The sequence below is a fragment of the Lagopus muta genome, chromosome 19 (assembly GCF_023343835.1).
Source record: "Lagopus muta isolate bLagMut1 chromosome 19, bLagMut1 primary, whole genome shotgun sequence".
NCBI classification, from domain to species: Eukaryota; Metazoa; Chordata; class Aves; order Galliformes; family Phasianidae; genus Lagopus; species Lagopus muta.
The window spans coordinates 6,169,220-6,187,019 of record NC_064451.1 but is presented as its reverse complement, the minus strand read 5'-3'; the positions used below and the strand labels follow the sequence as shown (position 1 = coordinate 6,187,019).

Here is a 17,800-nt window from a genome sequence, read left to right as displayed (position 1 = left end):
GGTCCTGACTGGCTACTTCTCCCACATGACCACATCTCTTCTTATCAAGTCTCATCAGGCTGGGAGCAAGAGCTGGATCTGTTGTCACCAAGCGACACTTGAGTTAGACCCAAAGAAAAATGGTTTACAAGTGCTAACCAGCCATCCCGCATTCCAGCCATTCTTTTTAGATGGAAGCTAGACTTTCCCCACACACTTGAAAGGTACAGAGGTAATGCTCACAAAATTATACTGTAACTGCAGCACAGCATTCCTGAGGCACAGCAACTTGGAGTCAAGAGTCAATTGTAAAAGAATTGATTACACAGCAGCTGTTCTGTAAGTTATAGCCTGGCAATTCTTACTTGCACATGGCAACAGGGACAATTAAAGGAAACCCTCAAGCTGACTGGGCACAGGGGAAACAATGACAGAGACTGCTTGTGCCTACCTCCTGAGCGATTGACTGTGTCGGCTTCTGTAAATTGGAGACAGATTTCTGCAAACCCTGCTGCAGCAGCGACTCCTGCAGCTGTGCAGCCGTCGCACTGGAACTGGGAAAGAACAGCAGAGGTGAGATCAAACTGAAAGGAGGGCAAGACAGCAAACAACTCTGGCAATAAAACAGCTGCTCAATATCAAGCTACTTTTGGTTTTGCACTGTCCTGAAAAACAGAGCTGATCTTTCCAAGTTCAACACAGCATAGCAGTGCAAAACTGCTGCTGCCACTTGCCTGACAAAACATAGCAAAAAGCAGTTCTACCTACCTCTTTTGGTCTGATTGATCCTGCTTGTTTGCCCATCCTGTACCGTCTTTGGGTACTATAACGATGTTGGGGTCGTTTCCTTTGTTCTCAGACTTCAAGCTAGGCAAGTTTGCAGGAGGTGGCATGCGCCGAGCAGCAGCAACTTTTCCAAGACTCTGTAAGCCATGTCTAGGAATAACTAGTGAGAAGGGAACACAAGAAATCACACATTGGCTATATCCTGCTAGCTCAGTAATCTCAACTGGTGTTCTAAAAGAGCTGTACAATAATCAGAACCACTGTGCTATTCATAAAATTGACAGTCAACAAGAAGTAAGCTCATTTCCTTCAATATTACCACAAAGCAGCCATCTATTGTAGCAGACAGCTAATAGGCAGCAACCTACAATGGAGGGAAAAGAGGACAAGTAATCATCCCTTAAAGAAAACACCCAATCTTTCAGCTAATGGTGCAGGTAAATACTTCTCTTCCATTTCAAACAGAGGCAGGATTCTCACTTTCACAGCTTGGGGAAAACAGCCAACCAAGCCCATCTCTTGGGATGGACCGGACATCTACCCCAGGAATCCTGAGCTCTAGATTCTCCCAACTCTACTCATCAAGTCACATTTACTAAGCTGATACTTCGTTTTTCTACTCAAGCATCAAATCCAGAGCCTTTCCAGATAACCCATTCCTGTTTTATTTTCCACTCCACCATTCTCTTTTTGATCACACTTCCACTGCAAAACTAATACAGGCTCTTCCTTGGGAATCCTCAGCACACAAGTTCTGACCACTTTAAGGTACTTCAATCAGCCTAACTGCCCTATTCTACAACAACAGGTCTGCAACCCGACCAATTCATAGCACCCACACGGGCTATAAGAAAAGGCATGCAGTCTCCCAGGTGCTTTGCCAGAATTCCTCCATGACTCTAAGATAACAGCAGCTCAGTAGCAAAACCAATTGTTTTCCTTCAAGTCTAGATACCAACAGTTCAGTAACCCTGCTGCTCCCCATTAGGCATCCTATCCAACATAAATAGCTCTGCAACAGCTTAGAGGATCGCAGATTTCTGAAGGTGCTCCTTACCTGTAGTTCTGATAGCTTCTATTGACTTTCCTTTATACTTATCAAACAGGCTGAGAGTCGAGTACTTGCTTTTCCCATCCTTTCCCTTGGTTATTTGCCCCAAACGATCGGACATTGCGATGAAATGTCATCTAGTAAGGAAATTTCTCTGCGCCGCTCCCAATCTGCCTTTTAATGAAACAGAACCAGGAAAACGCCATCAGATTACCCAGCCACAGTCAAGTAAAAAGCACAGCATGCACAACGTTAGAACTGCAGACAAACTCAGTGCCCTGACACTGGGCTTCACTACCATCTCCATCCCTCCTCCCAACTGCAAAAAGCTTGTGGGATTTATGATTCATAAACTACATTGAAATAACTGCAGGAACACATTTCTCATGGCATCTTTTTTTTTTTTTTTTTTTCCTTCTGCCAACTCCAGCACTTCAAGAACAAAACTCCTTTAAGTATGAAAATACCAAGAGTGCGGTCAACTTGTCCTTGTTAAAAGGATAGATCTTCACAATAAGCAGCCACACAATGACTCCTCAGGAAGAAAAAAAGTACGGTAACTTTTCCAACCCTGGAATTTATCACTGGGTTTCCCACTGAAGTCCTGGTAGCTGGGTTTGTTACATTTACCGAAGGTAACAGAATTCTTTCCTCAAACTCTTCTCCCCTATCTTCCGGCTATAAGAGAGAGCTGAAGAGTCCAAAAAACAGCTCAAATGGAACAGGTTCAGCAAACCCTGAAAATATTTTATAAAAAATATACTGTATTTTCTCTGTTCTGGCACCTTCAAGAACCCCTTTTAGCTATAAATGTGCTTTCCACAATAGGCATGGCTTGCTAATTTCTCACTCTGATTTCTGCCTGCACAAGGTGCTGTGATTCATACCCTTCACTCAAGCAGTCTCTGCTTTCTTTTTTGGGCCTAGGACAAAGCTGGGACAGGGAATACAGATACTGCAGACAAACATTTATCTCAGAAAAGAAACCTTGCTTACTTTCAACTGATGTTTCTTTCAGGTATTTTATTTATAATTCCCTGTCCTCACTTTTCCACAAACCTGGAAGCTTAATCTATCCTCTTCACACGTCGTTTAGATTTCCAGATTTCTTCTTGTAAAATCTCCATTTTAAGCCTAGAACTGCTGGCAGTTGTATTATACCATCTGCCAGGTCATATCTTACAGTTGCAACTGTGTTTTGGAGTAACAAAACGCTGTATTACATATCAGACCTACCCACCCTTCACTCTTTCTGAAACTCATCTAGCTGAAAGCACGCTCTCAGTGCAGCCAGAAATCATTCAGCATTCTGAAAGAGCCCATCTCTGACCAGAGGCTACAACTTCTCCCACAGTAATGCCTTATCAAACACCATTTCTGGGTAAGAGGATTAGTCCATGGCATTATAAACAACATAAGCCTTCCACAACCATGCTGGAGTCAGTTTCGGAATGCACTGCAAACCTGCAGAGAGCCAAGCAAAGCCTACCTAAAGATTGCTGCCAGGGAGCAAAGTTTCATACCAATAAACCTGGCACCTTGCAGTGAATGCCCTGCAGTGCAGGGATTTAAACCAGGAGCAAACTGACTTGATGTGTTAGGCAGCAAGTAGATGGAGAAGCATTTTCTGTCACTGAGTAATAGCATCCACACGATGCTCCAAAACACCACCAGGTTCCTCCAGAAGCCCCTCACAGCCAGACTACCACTCTGGGCTGCAGCATGAAGCCTGCAGAGGCAGCAGTGCTGACCAGCATCCCCAGATCACCTTCTCCTGCAGCAAAAGGATCTTTGGCTCCAGTCTGGTTCCATCTTTGCCTGGATGATCACCATGCGCCAAAGAAAACTCACTTCCCCATTTCCACCATACTTTATCAGTAGGATGAATATAAAAGAGAAAGGGAAAACACTGTGTTTTGAGCAGAGTTAGCGGGAAAGCAGATACTGCATTGAACAATGCCCTGTTTGAACCAGCAGGGTTGCAGGCAGTGTGAATAGCAGAGTGAACCGTGCACCATCCCACAGCCAGCTCACCTGCAGGTATGCACTGAGCCCCAAGGTGAGAGCTGGCCTGGACCCTACCAACTCTGCTTCAGTCTCATAAATCCCAAGCAATAACGTCCATATTAAGGTTTAGAAAACCTCAAACCAGCTCAAATTCTTAAGTATTATAAAAAAAAAAAAAAAAAAAAACAGCTATCACATCAGGTTCAGGAATTAGCTAGTTAACAGAAAAGCCCCAAGTTCCTGAAAGTCAGCATGCAAACAGCATACGGGTAACGGTGCCAAAGAGAAACCCTGACAACCACTTATGTAACTGGGTCTCAGCTGCCTCCTGATTACATCTGATATCATTAGAAGGATGCAGGAGGAATAAACAACTACTTCAGTGCAGAGGAGCTGGGGTCACTCTGGGAACGTGCTGGGAAAGAACCCCCTGTCAAACTCTTTGGGACAGCCACAGCTGTTGTCAGGGTGAGTAAAATTCACAACTACTTTGAACTCCTTCAATGCTTTGAAGCTGAAAATGTGAAATGCAGCTCTGTTTGTGTGTTACACAGCAGCACGAACTGCAAGGGGAACACAAGTCCACGGGGAGGTGAGGGATTTCTGCATGCAAAAAGGTTACAGCGGTGCTGAGCCCCATGGCAGCCACCCCACCAGCAGGACGGAGTTGTCCCTGGGTCACCTGGCACTGTGTCACACACACAGCCTCTAAAGGCCAACACAACACTGCCCTATTTTCCCAACACACAGCCCGACAGGGAATCCAGGCAGAGACTGTCAAAGCCTTCCAGTCTCGCATAGCAAAGCAGTTTCTGAGAAAAATCAAGTTAATTGAGCCCTAAACTGCCAGCTCGCATGATTATTAGGGGAGTTAGAACCAGAAGGCTGATGCTGACATGTGAAAACTGACAGCCTCTGACCTGTGGTCAGGGTTTCCGTGACCGACTGTTGACCCTAAAGAAAGCATTATTATCTGTTTTGTAGAACTAAGGATCTATCACTTACATTTCTGCAAGGTGTCCTTTGGGCTTATAGAGGTCTTTGGGGGAAGGTTTGCTATCAGCATTAGCACCCAGCTTAGCTCTTTCCATTCTCAGGACCAGCAATATCCAGAGACAGCACCAGAGTGTGAAATACTGAGCTTCTCAGAGGAATCTGAGCACACTGCAGCGTGACCAGTGACATCAGAGGCCCCAGGGCACAAACAACCTGCCAAAATTGCTTTCTGGACAGAGAGCTCCTCTACCTCCACATCTTCATGTCCTCATCATGCTACCCTGAATCTGACCTGCAGGTACTGACACTGTCTAATTCATTTTAAAGGGATACATTTTTATCCAGACAGCTGTAAGTCCTGGAGCTGCAGCAGGGATCCACCATGCACAGGGAGACTGTCCTGCAAAAAGAGCCCTGGGAGAAGCTGGAGCTATTGGCACTGGTTAACAACTGGAAACCTGGGAGCTGAACACACAACCAAAGGGAAAGACCCCTGACAAACAGGATTGCGTGCAAAGCTCTTTGTAAATTCCTGTAGGAAGGAAGGGCTGCTAGAGTTTTATTCACAAGACTTCAATGGAGCTCCAATACCTGGAAGCCAGCCAGCCTTAATTGAAAAGGGCAAACAGATTGATCAAAGGTAACACACACACACAAAGGAGAAAAAAAAGAAGGAACCACATCAGCTCCTCGCACACCTCCAAGCACAGTCACTTGGGCAAAGGCCTGGACTACTGCAGATTCTTTGCTGTAGACTTGCACTCCTTGCTCTTTGAACAGCAGCAGTCACAAACACAAAACAAAGCAACAGGGATGGAGATTAACACTGAAAAGGCTTTTCTTCAGGTCAGGAAGACTCTTGACCATAAATTTTATATGAATTGCTGAGAAATTCATAGGTTGAAAGATCTGAATTGTACTTCCAGAACTGAGAAACTGCTTAGAGTTGATGTTAAACTGAAGTCTTCTGTGGTTTCTAACGTTACCTGTAACACGAAGCCTTCTCAAAAACATGGTATAGTTTTACAGATCAGTGGTGTTCACTTTTCCTTAAATACATGCAGTCTTTTTTTTGCTACTAACCCTCAGAGCTAAACGTTTATCTGTCAGCAGGGAGACAGACTGCTTCTGGAACACGTCCCACCAAGAACCACCTATCCACGGAACAGTCACCACCTGCCTCTGCAATGAAAGATGCCACTGGCTGCCATTCCAAGAGCTTTGGTGAAACAACACAACCAGCTGCTAGCAGGGCTTGGTGCCAGATGCACTTCTGTCCTGTGGAAGTCCCATTTGGGCCATGCAGGGATGACCACCCTGATGGGAAATGGCCTATATGAGCAAGCAATTTCCAGGAGCCAGTGCTTGGTAAAGGGGGGATCATAGGGAGAATATCAGCATCCAAGTGTGAAGTCAACAGGATCTGCACAGAAGAGCTGTGCAGCAGACAGGCTGTACCAAAAGCCCAGGCCACAAGAAGCCTGTCTCTGCCAGTCTGTCGCACTGCCCAGGAGAAGCTGCTAAGATTTGTTTAAAAATCTGAAAGAAAAAAAAAAAATCCTGCCAGATCAGAGGAACAAACCAGCATTCTGCAGTGCAGAGAAGAGATGGAAAGCCCTCAACAAACAGGGCTCATGATTCACCAGGGGGGATCCTCCTCGCAATCCTTTTAATTCTAAACAACTCCAGCTGCTCTCTGCATTGTCTCCTGTGAATCGTCTCTCCCTGTAAAAAAATGAGAGACCAGGATCCCATCTCCCATGATTTATTGCAGAGGTATGCTGCTAGCTGAGTAATGCTGTCACAGGCTGTCTGCCAACAGACCTGCCTGCTGGCCAGCCTGCCCATCACACCTGGAAGCCAAGCCTGACTTTGAGACATGCAGCAGGAGCACAGAGAAGAGAGGCAATCCTCTGGACAGCCCAAGATTCACCCCGGGTATGATGCCCTGTATGCAGATGGGAGCACAAAGGGCTTGCTCTATAAAATGACCTGACCTAATTTTCTTCAGTTGTCTTCACCAGGTTCACTCATAAACATGCCAACAGGTCAGCAATCACAGCTCCTGCTGCTGAAGTACTCGGCAGCCCCAGGGTTTGGCCTGTGAGCTACAGACGCCTCACCTCACTGCCAAACAGCTTTCCCAGCACTGGCCAGGCAAGGAGCAGAGAGACAGCCAGGAAACACGGGCTTGTAACTAACAGTGAAGCATCACACAGACTGAAGCCTGGAGTTCAACCTTATTTACAAAAAAGCATTAACTAGTTCTGAACAGACAATGCTGCACCCTCAAGAGGCCCCTGAACTCCAGTAACTGGGAAAACAGACAAAGATAAGAAATAATTCATCCTGAGCATGCAAGACTACAGCATGCATGACAGAAAAAGAAATCCACGCAGAAAGCTGGTCCACTGCCCACAGAAAGTGCTTATGAGCTTCAATGAAACTCTCTCCTTTCCCAGCAGCACCAAAGCCGAGACTTTTCTGCCCAACTGCCCCATCATGCAGCGCTGAAGGAACCAACCCCTAAGAGCCTAACTGTACCTTTAATCCACAAAGCAGCACTGGAAAACTGTCAGACCTTTTAGAACAAGAAACTGATCGTAAGTGGAGCCACCTGGAAGCAGTGACTACTAGCAGCACCACACTCTCTGCCCTCTTATCCAGGCCATAAAGGTGCTAAAGGAGATTGGTCCCAACACAGACCTCAGCCCAGAGCTGAAGCACACCAACCACAATATCTTGTGGCTCTGCCTTTCACTTCACCCTGCTCCGGGTCCTCTGAGAGCTGAACATCCAGGGAGAATACACAGATGCAATATCCTGTTCCTTCAACACTAAAGCAAGGAGGGCTGATCACAAACCAGCAATATTAATACAAGCAGAAATCTCCAGCATAATGCTCTGTTGGTAAAAGCTGTTTAGAAGCTTCCTGGCAGGATTGAGCTGAACTGTAAGGTAAGCTGAGCATTTAGGTATCTGAACAACAGACTGTGAATAGCTACTCCAGATCTCCTGGGGGGGTTCCAAAGCAAACATTATCAGCTCTATTTTACAGGTAACCAAGGCAGAGAAACAGCAGTTGCTCAAGTAACACTGCAGGCAGTGACACAGGTCCCAGAGCTCAGGTGTCTGTCCCTGCCTCCCTGCACATCCTTGACCCCGCTCTGCGTGCAAGAGCCATGCAAACCTGAGCTGCTAAGACCTTAAAGAAAGCAGTTCTTGAGTAAAATCATGAACGAGAAAAGTGTCAAAAAAAAAAAAAAGTCAAAACAGGAAGAAAAATGTTGCAGCAGCATCTGGAAGGTCTAGAATGGTGATTCCTCCAGTGGAAGAGAACCACCCTCAGGTACTAAAAGAGGAACCAATTCTGTCCAATGCCTTGGAGAAGCCTACAGGGGTAGAGAAGTGACACATGTAAGTTCTGAGGTCACTGCATGAAGTCCTTCTGATTGATGGCTCAAGTCACCACATCTGGCTCCAAGCTGGCAAACACACTTCCACTGCTAACAACTAAATCCAACCACTCCATTTTAAGGCTGTGAAATTATCTGTCTTGCATATGGACTCCTCAAATTCCTACCACACAGGCTTTCAATAGTCACATTAAGAATACCCATATATTCAAGGTGAGATACAGCAAGAGGTGGAATGTGCTGCCTGCTCCCTCAGCTCACCCTGGAAGAGCCTGACACAACCAGGGCAAGGGACAAGCCAAAGGACTGCAATCCAGGCTGCTGCCAGGGAACAGATGCCTTCTAAAGAGCAACCACACACATGTTCTTTGCAATTTCACTGGAAGAACATCTCACAAATCCTTCATCTGGTCCCATGCTCAGGAACTTACTTCACCTCCATGCGATGCAGGTTTTATAGGTAGCAAGAGATTGGAGATGTCACAGATCCAGGAGGTGAAATCAGAGCAGAGCTGCCAGTCCTCAGGGTTACAAGGTTTTTTTTTTTTTGAGAAACAAAGAAAGCTCTTTCCACATAAATGCCAACAGTTGTTGAGTAAGCAGTTCTGTTTTCTCTGTCTCAGGAAGGAAGGATCACACTGAAACGGGGAGGTGGGAGCTCACCTTGTGCCAGCACGCCTCGTTTCACCTGATCTAGGCTTTAGGAACAAACCTCACCACACTTTCAGACCAGCTGCTGATTTCACAGCCTCGTCTCCTGCTCAGGTTTAGCACAGAAGGTGATCTGCACAAAGACTAAAGACAAAATGCAATGCTATCAAACTGCAAGCAGTAAACACCAATCCCTCAGTGCACGCATGGCCCACGAGCCCCAGCTGAGCCAGTCTGTCCAGCCCCATTCCTTCCCTGACTGCTGACAGAGCTCCTCTGGCAGGCAGCTCTGCAGCCAGCCCAGCATCACCACCACACCGCAGGGCACAGAGCTGCCCTGGCAAAGGCTGAATAGATCTTTCTCTATCAGATTTCACCCACTTCCCACAGCCATCAAGACTGACACAGCGGGTTCAAATCATTAATGAGATTACAAGGAGTTCACACAAGCCTGCAGTTCACTTACACTGCAGATACTGAGGCTTCCAAGAAAGTATTCCTTGAGGTTCTCTGGTTTTAACAATACCAGGGCATGCAGCATTTCACAGCAAACCTTCTTACAGGACTCCTATTCATAGGAGCCATTTGCACTACAAATGAATGCTGAGAATGCTGAGAAGAATCTGCTGGGAAAAGGACACAGGTACAAAGTGGGGAAAAAACTGCAACAATACGTGCAGCTTTACTCAGTGCTCTGAAGTGCAGCATGGCTCAGGACTCTGAAGCAGGGAGAGGCTGTAATGCTCTTCTGGAAACCATTGCCACTCGGGCCATGCACAGAACATCTGCACTATGCCAAGCTGGACAGGAAGCAAAGCCATCTCATAGATGCTTTAATTTACAGAGAGATTTTCAGCGCATAACTAGCAAGGTGTCATCTCTCTTGTTTTCCAGATTGAAAAATGACACCGCAGAACTATGCAGCTCTGCTGAGTGGCAGAGCAAGAAACAGACCCTCCACCTCCGACTTTGTGGGGCTGGAAACCACTCCTGAAATCACTCTGCCCCCCTCACGTGCACAGCCAGGAGCAGCACACAGCCCTGGGCCAGGGGAACTCTGGAGGAGCAGGCCAGCCTGCTGGGAGAAGAACGCTGCCAACTCCATGCACTGCTTTTACTACAACAGCATCACAGCCATCACTAAAAGCAACATTCCGTTCAAATGCAGAGCACTAACGCTGTAGTAAGGCTTGAATCTCGTGAAACCACTCCTAAATGATTGGCCATAAAGTTTCGGTTGCTAGGTGGGAGCTCGATTCTTGGGTTATTTAAGAAAAAGATAAAATCGCACTTTGTACTATTTCAGCCATTAAGAAACATCTCCTGAGCGTGCCCTACTCCCCTGCCGGCTCTGCAGCCCACTCCTAACTCTGAACAAGAGCACTTGAGGCTTTTGTACGGGGCTCCCAGCCCACATACAGGTAGGAACAGCTGAAGAACCTACCCGACTGCAGAGCACTTCCAAAAAAAACATCACTATAATCCCACACAAAAAGTGCCTGTGGGAGGTGAAGTCCCAACATGAGCTCTTCAAACCTGTTTGCTCTTTGCAGCACCATTAACAGCAAATGTGGTGTCTAAAACATTTAAACAGCAACCCAGGAAGAACTCTTCCACCAAATCCCTCCCAACAGGATGCCACCTCTGTGAATACTGCAGTCTGCTCCTCTTTGTGCCGCTCACCTCAACTTCAAAGGCTACTGAGGATGCTCCCAGCAGCTAACCCAAGCCCCCTGCACATTTCAAGTACTGCACTGCAATAAAGTAGTCCTCTTGGCCACATCATAATGTGCCATTAAGCAAGTCCTTAGCTGCTTGCCCTTGGTTTCCTTTTCAAGCCTCCGTACTTTAAGTCTGGCCCACCAGTCCTCCTCTCTCACTTCTGCCTGTGACAAATCCTACCATTGCTTCTTCCCTCTTGCAACCAAAGGGAGACTGCTTCCAGTAGTCCTCCATAAATTAACATCTACAGTCCTTTAGGGTGGTTGGACTCAATGATCTTGGAATGTCTTTTCCGATCTAGATTCTGCAACTCTGAAAAATGCAACAGTGAGCTCTCACCGCTTCCAGCTAAATGGAGGTGCTCAATACCAGGCACTAAACATGTACAGTGACCCCCCCCCCCAATCTCTTAACACCCCCAAACCTTCTCCTGTCCTCACAGACCCCACAATACATCAAGCCAAGCAGCTTCAATACAGACTCAATGCCACAGCTAGACAAAGAGTGATGCAGTGCTACCACGCCAGCTTCCAGCCCACCTGAGTTACAGCTCCAATGCTTCCAAAGGAAAATAACACACAGCACACAGAATTTACAGCTACACACTTCCCAGGTTTGTTCTCTCCTCTGCTGTCTTTGCAGAGGAAGCATGTACACACACAGAACATCCTGAATGCTAGCACAAGTTACTAACAAGCAATTCCAGCAAGGCTTAATGTGATGAATAAAATCTTCTGCTTCAGCCCCATTTCTCTCCTGTGGAATAGAACATTTCTTTAGACAAATTGGGCAGTTTGAGCATCCATCTGTCTCCTTCATAAGGTGCTTTCCAGGCATATGCTATCAGGCCTTTCATAACAAAGCCATTTAATTTCACCAGTTAGAAAGATATATTCTGCTGAAGGAGAGAACTGCATGTCCCCCAGCTTTTACCTGTTTGCATTGCTTTCACCTCAGTGCCTGATGATACTCCATTGCATTTCTTCTGTTCCCAGTGACAAACTAGTGATAAGGAGCTGTGAAATTATCGACCTATTAGGAGAATGAGTCAGTGCCACATGAAAAACAAAACCCACTTACAAGGTATGAATAGCAAGAAGAGCAATACTGAGACATCACAATCATTGCCAGCTTGCAGAACACAGGAGGAACACAGTGAAGAAAACGGATGAGCACAACTGAAGTCCTTGCAATAAACCCTCCCCCTAAATACCATCCTATGTTCAGCAAGTTTTCCCTGTTCGTATCGCTTCTATTCCTGTAAGAAAACATGGAATTACAAGTGGAAACTCCACTAGAGCCAGATCTCTGTGCAGAGTAACATCATAAAATAAAAACCTACACTATTATTTTCAGTGCAGCAGCACTTAAAAGTCAGCCCAGCTTGCCTTCAAATACTTCCAATTACTCAGGTGAGTGTAATGAAGGCCTTGAGCAACTCACGCTTTTGAATCTTAAGCAGGTGGGGATTCTGTAATGGATGATCTAAAAGGCTCTGTGCTGCACGGGTCAGGAGGGCTGGAGGCACTAGAAAGCATGCCAAAACCATCATCCTGATCTTCACCAGCAGCACCCCGCACTGGACAGCCTGCAGGACACTGCACAGGAGTTGGGAGCTGTGCAAAGAGCTTCTGCACCCAGGACTTGCCTTCACAGCACCGCTCGGGTAGCAGGGCACGCTGTGTCAGGCTCAGACAGAACACAACGCCATTCCTCCTTTTAAGAGAAGGCTGCTGGAATAAACGAGCCTTTGAAGTTAGGCACTACAGAAAGCTTTAATAGAGGGTTTTATGAAATGTCACCGTAGAAGTCAAAACCTTTTATTAAGAATCTTTAGAAACATTACTCATATTTATTAAAACCAAGACATTTTTAAACCCTTCCTCTACTTTCCAGCGTTTGTATGGGCTGCTTACTTACTGTTCCCAAGCTTTCATGCACATACAAAAATAGACAAAAAAAGCCAACAGTTTATCAAAACACACACTGTGTGACCAAAGAAAAATGTCTGAATTAAAAAAAGTGGGCTCCTCCCCTGAAAAAAAATAGTTTTTGTCAACTAAAAATAAATTAAAATTCCATGCAAAGTCTGCAGTGAGCACCATATAATGCCAGCTTTGGAAACCTGTATAAATGCCTTTGCTTACTATTTTCTTATTTTAAAGAGGAAAGACATCTGAGTCCTGCAGACAGATTTTCTTATCAGTGAACACTGGAAACATCCTAAGACACGTGACATGTTGTCAACTAAAGACATGCAGAAAACCAGACCAGTGAAAGTGCCTATGAATAAGAAAGGAATCAAGTTCTATTCCTTGTGTGTGCCCAATTAAGCACAAAACCAACATAAAGCTACCAGCAGATGTATCTGGACTGAGGAATGTAATCGATTTGGGGAATCAAGCAATTAAGAACACCAATCTCAAGCAGCATTTGTGATTTTGTCAGTATGATTTTTAATCTGAACTTTTTAACTATAAAAAGAAAGCACCAAACCGTTTCCAAGAGGTCATATGGGAGATGTCTTGTTTATCGTGCCCCCAAAATAGACTCTGCTAGCTAGGAAGAACCACTTTGACCACAGAAAGAAGCAGCATCACCCATGGACCCACAAGGATCTGAAGGATCCTGGGTGAACTCCTGATCAAATGCATGTACAGCATTTCAATGAAGATGAAAAACACGGACAGGTATTTCAACAGGGCAAGGGCTAAGACAAGCCAAAACGTTCCATATAAACCTCGATTCTGTCCCAAAACGGGTGGGATGGCCTCCCTCTGGGCCGACTTCAGTTGATGATGCAGACACTGCAACCTGCTTGCACTCATTACCTATTCCTAGGAACAGAATTTCTGAGGTCCCGAGCATTTCTTTATCACCTTACCACCCCAAACACCAGCGACAAAGACACAAACGTTCGATAAGCCCACCCCGAGAAGACCATCCAAACCCTTCTGACGTTCAGAGGACAAAAACAACAAAAAAGCCCGCAGGGCAAATCAAAGCAACTTCCCTAAGGAAACCCAGAACTCCCCACTCACCCAAACCCGGTCAGGTTTGACTCCACAGACGAAGGGGTTGTTGATATTCACACAAAACGAGAAAATTGCACTCGCCTCACAGCCAGGGCTGCTGAACAAACCCTGCTCGGCGCTGCACGTTCCCAGGGCCCACCTCAGAGCCACCCCACAGCCTGTAGCAGCCACGCTCCCAAGAACCCAGCGACGACCAACCCCTTCCAGCAACCAGAGCAACCTCTACAAACCCACCCACAACTCCCCGAGCACCAACACCAACTCTCTCCTCGGTGAACCCCCCCCTCCTCCCTCTCACCAGGCGGCATTTCAGCTCTCCCAGTAAACCTTCAGCACCACAACAAAACAACCCAGAGCCTTCTGGATGCACCCCCCCCCCCCCACCACCCATCCCAGCCTCCCCCTCCTTGTTTTGTCGAGACGCACACAGCAGCGCCACAAGAAGATCTTTGTGTCACACTCCAGACGGCGGCCAAGCAAACGAGCCGCGATCCTCACAGCAGCCCGCAGCCCCGCGGCCTACACAGCCCAGGCGGCACCGCAGCTCCGGGCCTGACGGCGGGGGCGGCTCGGGGACAATGAGGCGGCCCCAGGAAGGGGAGCGGGCTCCAGGTCCGGGGTGCCACAGCCGCCGGGCCCCAGCTCCATTTTAGGGCTGCCTCGTCCCACCTTCCTTCACCCTCCCCTCCCTCCTCCTCCTCCTCCTCCTCCTCCTCCTCCTCTCCTTCAACCCCCCCCCCGGTCCCACTCACCGCCCCGAATACCCGCGGCAGCCGCCGCCGCCGGCCCCCGATACCCACCTGCGGGGGTGGCTGGGAGCCGGGAGCGCCTGAGGAGCCGGGTGCCGAGCGGCGATGGGCGCGGGGCGCGGCGGATGGCGGCGGATTGCGCGGCGGGATGCGGGGCGATACGGGTTCTCGCTGCCGCTCCCTCCTCCTCCCCCGGCCCGGCCTGTCAATCCCGCGCGGGAGGAAACCGCGCCGCCGCCGCCCTCACAGCGCCGCCTGCAGGGCTCCGCCGAGCGGCGGCTGAGGGCCGACCCAAGATGGCGGAGGAGGAGGAGGGAAAGGGGCCGAGCTGCAGCCCGGCAAACGCCTCCTGCTCCGCGCAGCCGTGGGGGAGATGGTCCCTCAAAGCTAGCGGGGCGCGTCACGCTTGGGGCCATCACGGACAGTGAGGTCACCCAGCGCAGTCCACCAGGTGGCATATAGCTCCACAGCTGCGTGCAGCGCCGACGCTTTTACCCCACTGTCATCCCTGAGCTCGGGCTGCCCGTGCTGCAGACATGCCTCCAAGGGGGGGCTGCATTTCACAGACTCACCAAGGTTGGAAAAGGCCTTCAAGATCATCCAGTCCAATCACCCACCCATCACCAGTAGTTCTCACTAAGCCATGTCCCTCAACACAACACCCAAACATTCCTTGAAAACTTCCAGGGTTGGTGACTCCACCACCTCCCTGTGCAGCCCATTCCAGTGCCTGTCCACTCTTTCAGAGAAGTAGTATTTCCTGACGTCCAGCCTAAATCTCCCCTGGCGCAGCTTGAAGCCGTTCCCTCTGGTTCTATCACCAGTTACACGAGAGAAGAGGCTGCCCCCCAGCTCACTACAACCTCCCTTTCAGGTAGTTGTGGAGAGCCATAAGGTCTCCCAAGTCTCCTCCAGACTGAACATTCCCAGCTCATTCAGCCGCTCCTCGTAAGGCCTGTGCTCCAGACCCATCACCAGCTTTGCTGCCCTTCTTTGAACCCGCTCCTCAATGTCCTTCCTGCAGTGAGGGGTCCAAAACTGGACACAGTACTCCAGGTGCAGCCTCACCAGAGCTGAGTACAGGGGGAAGTACTATCAATAGTTATATCAGCAGTAGTGTGGTCAGCGGGGCTGGGAGCGGGTTGTCCCTCTGTAGTGTGGGGCTGCACCTCAGTGCTGTGTTCAGTTCTGGGCCCTAGAAAGACATCGAGGCTCCAGAGCGTGTCCAGAGATGGGCATGGAGCTGTGCGGGTCTGAGCACAGCGCTGTGGGAGCAGCTGAAGGTCCTGGGGTGGTTCAGCATGGAGAAGAGGTTGTGGGGAGACATCACTGCTTCCTGAAGTCCCTGAAGGGAGGTCGTGGTGAGGTGGGTCAGCCTCTGCTCACAGGGAATGGCAATAGGATGATTGGTGATGGCCTCATGTTGTGCCAGAAAAAGGGTATTGGGGAACATTTCTTCTCCAAAAGAGCAGTGATGCACTGGCACAGGCTGCCCAGAGGGTGGTGGGGTCACCGTCCCTGGAGGGGCCTCCTTGGTGAGGAGCCCCAGTTAGGACAGCGGGATGATGGCCATTGGGATTTCTGTCCCATCAGAGCCTTTTCTGTCTGTAGACAGTGGGGAAGTTGGCTCCTTGGGGAGATTTCACTCCAGAGGTACTGATTTCTTCTCTCAGTGATGATGGAAACAAACTCAACAAACTCAGTAGAGCAAGACAGGCGCTCCTGCTCTGGAAGAGAACTCTACCCAGCCATTAAATACAAGCAGCCTCATGAGGCCAACAGTTCCTCCTCAGCCTTGAGCGGAACTTTAGGTCAACACAGTGTGAGCAGCATCCCTGGCAGGAGCTTTGCACTGAAAATGCTGTAGAAGTTGCTGTGAAGTACAGTTCTCCATCCAGGGCATCTTAAATCTTGGGAGTTGTCACCTCAGTGTAAGGACAAACCATCTCCCCCTTTATTTTTCCATCCCTGTCCTCTAGCACTCTTAGACTCATAGAATCACTAAGGCTGGAAATGGTCTCTAAGTTCTCCCACTTCAACTCCAATTCATCCCCGCTATTCCCACTGACACATCCCTCAGTGCCACATCTCCACAGTTCCTGCACACCTCCAGGGATGGTGACTCCACCACTTCCCTGGGCAGCTGTACCAATGCCTGACTGCTCTTTCTGAGAAGAATTTTTCCCTAATATCCAACCTGAACCTCTCCTGGTTACATTCATTTCTCCCTGTTGCATGTTGTGATGCACCAGCCATGCATTTACAGGAAATATCTGCTCATTTTTGAAAATGACAAGCAAGCCCTTCCAGGGTGTTTTTGGTTGGAGAAAACTCACTATAAATCCTTAAAATCTAGCCTTACGTAACATTTTCTGGATCTCTGCATAGATTGTGATACATTCCCCTGCTTTACCTCAAAGGTGGCACTAAAGTTTCAAAATTCTGCTCGGTTTGAACCGTTTTGGTGATGTCATTGCGGTGACAACCAACCCTGCAAAAGTCATGAAGGAATATTGGATTATTTACTCCTGTAAATACGTGTTATACACACGTGTGTGTGTGGATATATATAGAGAGAGAATAAACACCTGGGCTAATGCCCGGATGAAATGACCTCCTGCAAGCTCACCCTTTGACTTACCTGTGATCCAGTGTGCTGCTCATGAGAGAAGTCTGATCTCAAACATACTGAGGGTGATACAGAGGGAAGAAACGCAGGAACCATTTTCTGGACCATATGTGTTGTTCCTACGGTTCATCTGCACAGCTACTGAAGTTGCCAGGCACTGAGCTACCCAGAGATGCACAAAACCCACTGCCTGGCTGTTGGATCCCCTCTATCTCTCTTTGTCAAAATATCGCACTGCTTCTTCCCCTTTGGCATCTCTTCTCACCTTCTCCATCAGTTTTTTTCTCTCTGGGCTTTATCAATGCCTTCTACTTCTCTCCTAACAGACAGAGGAGCCCACCCTCCTTCCTGGCACTGCTGACCTCCCATCACACAGTACTGATAAGCCATAACAGCAAACACCCAACAGCATTATTAGTGTCGCCCTTCAGGAGCTGGGCACTGTGGGATCCCCTTGCTTTCAGTGACTCATGCAGCCACCTACAACCCAAGCCACTGGCAGGTGACTCACAAACTTGTCCAGGTCAGCACTATGCACACCTGCTGCTGTAATAAGCAGTTCTCCCAAAGTCCCTGGTGTATCTCCAAGGCAACGATCCATGGCCAAGGGAACTGATGTGCCAATTAAAGAAAACGCTAATGCAACCTGTTGTGGAGATCAAAAGGATGCAGTAAACAAATGAAAGCCAATTCCACATTCATTATCATGTGTGTACACTGCAGCTCCTGCAAACCGAGGCTTCTCCAGCTCCGTCCAGCAGCAGGCTGAGGCAACTCCA

The 17,800-nt window shown here is 48.1% G+C and overlaps 1 protein-coding gene across 1 annotated transcript in view; it reads right to left on the bottom strand.

Annotated features, from left to right (window-relative positions):
• The window catches only part of PRRC2B (proline rich coiled-coil 2B), a 47,647-nt gene extending 32,964 nt beyond the window's left edge, over positions 1-14,683 (bottom strand). The window contains exons 1-4 of the mRNA XM_048965669.1: positions 14,444-14,683; positions 1,823-1,990; positions 748-925; positions 431-533 (exon numbers count right to left, since the gene is read on the bottom strand). Coding sequence (XP_048821626.1) covers positions 431-533; positions 748-925; positions 1,823-1,937 — 396 coding nt within the window. The 5' untranslated portion in view covers positions 1,938-1,990; positions 14,444-14,683. The remainder of the gene's footprint in view (positions 1-430; positions 534-747; positions 926-1,822; positions 1,991-14,443) is intronic.
• Between the last annotated feature and the right edge of the window lie 3,117 nt (positions 14,684-17,800).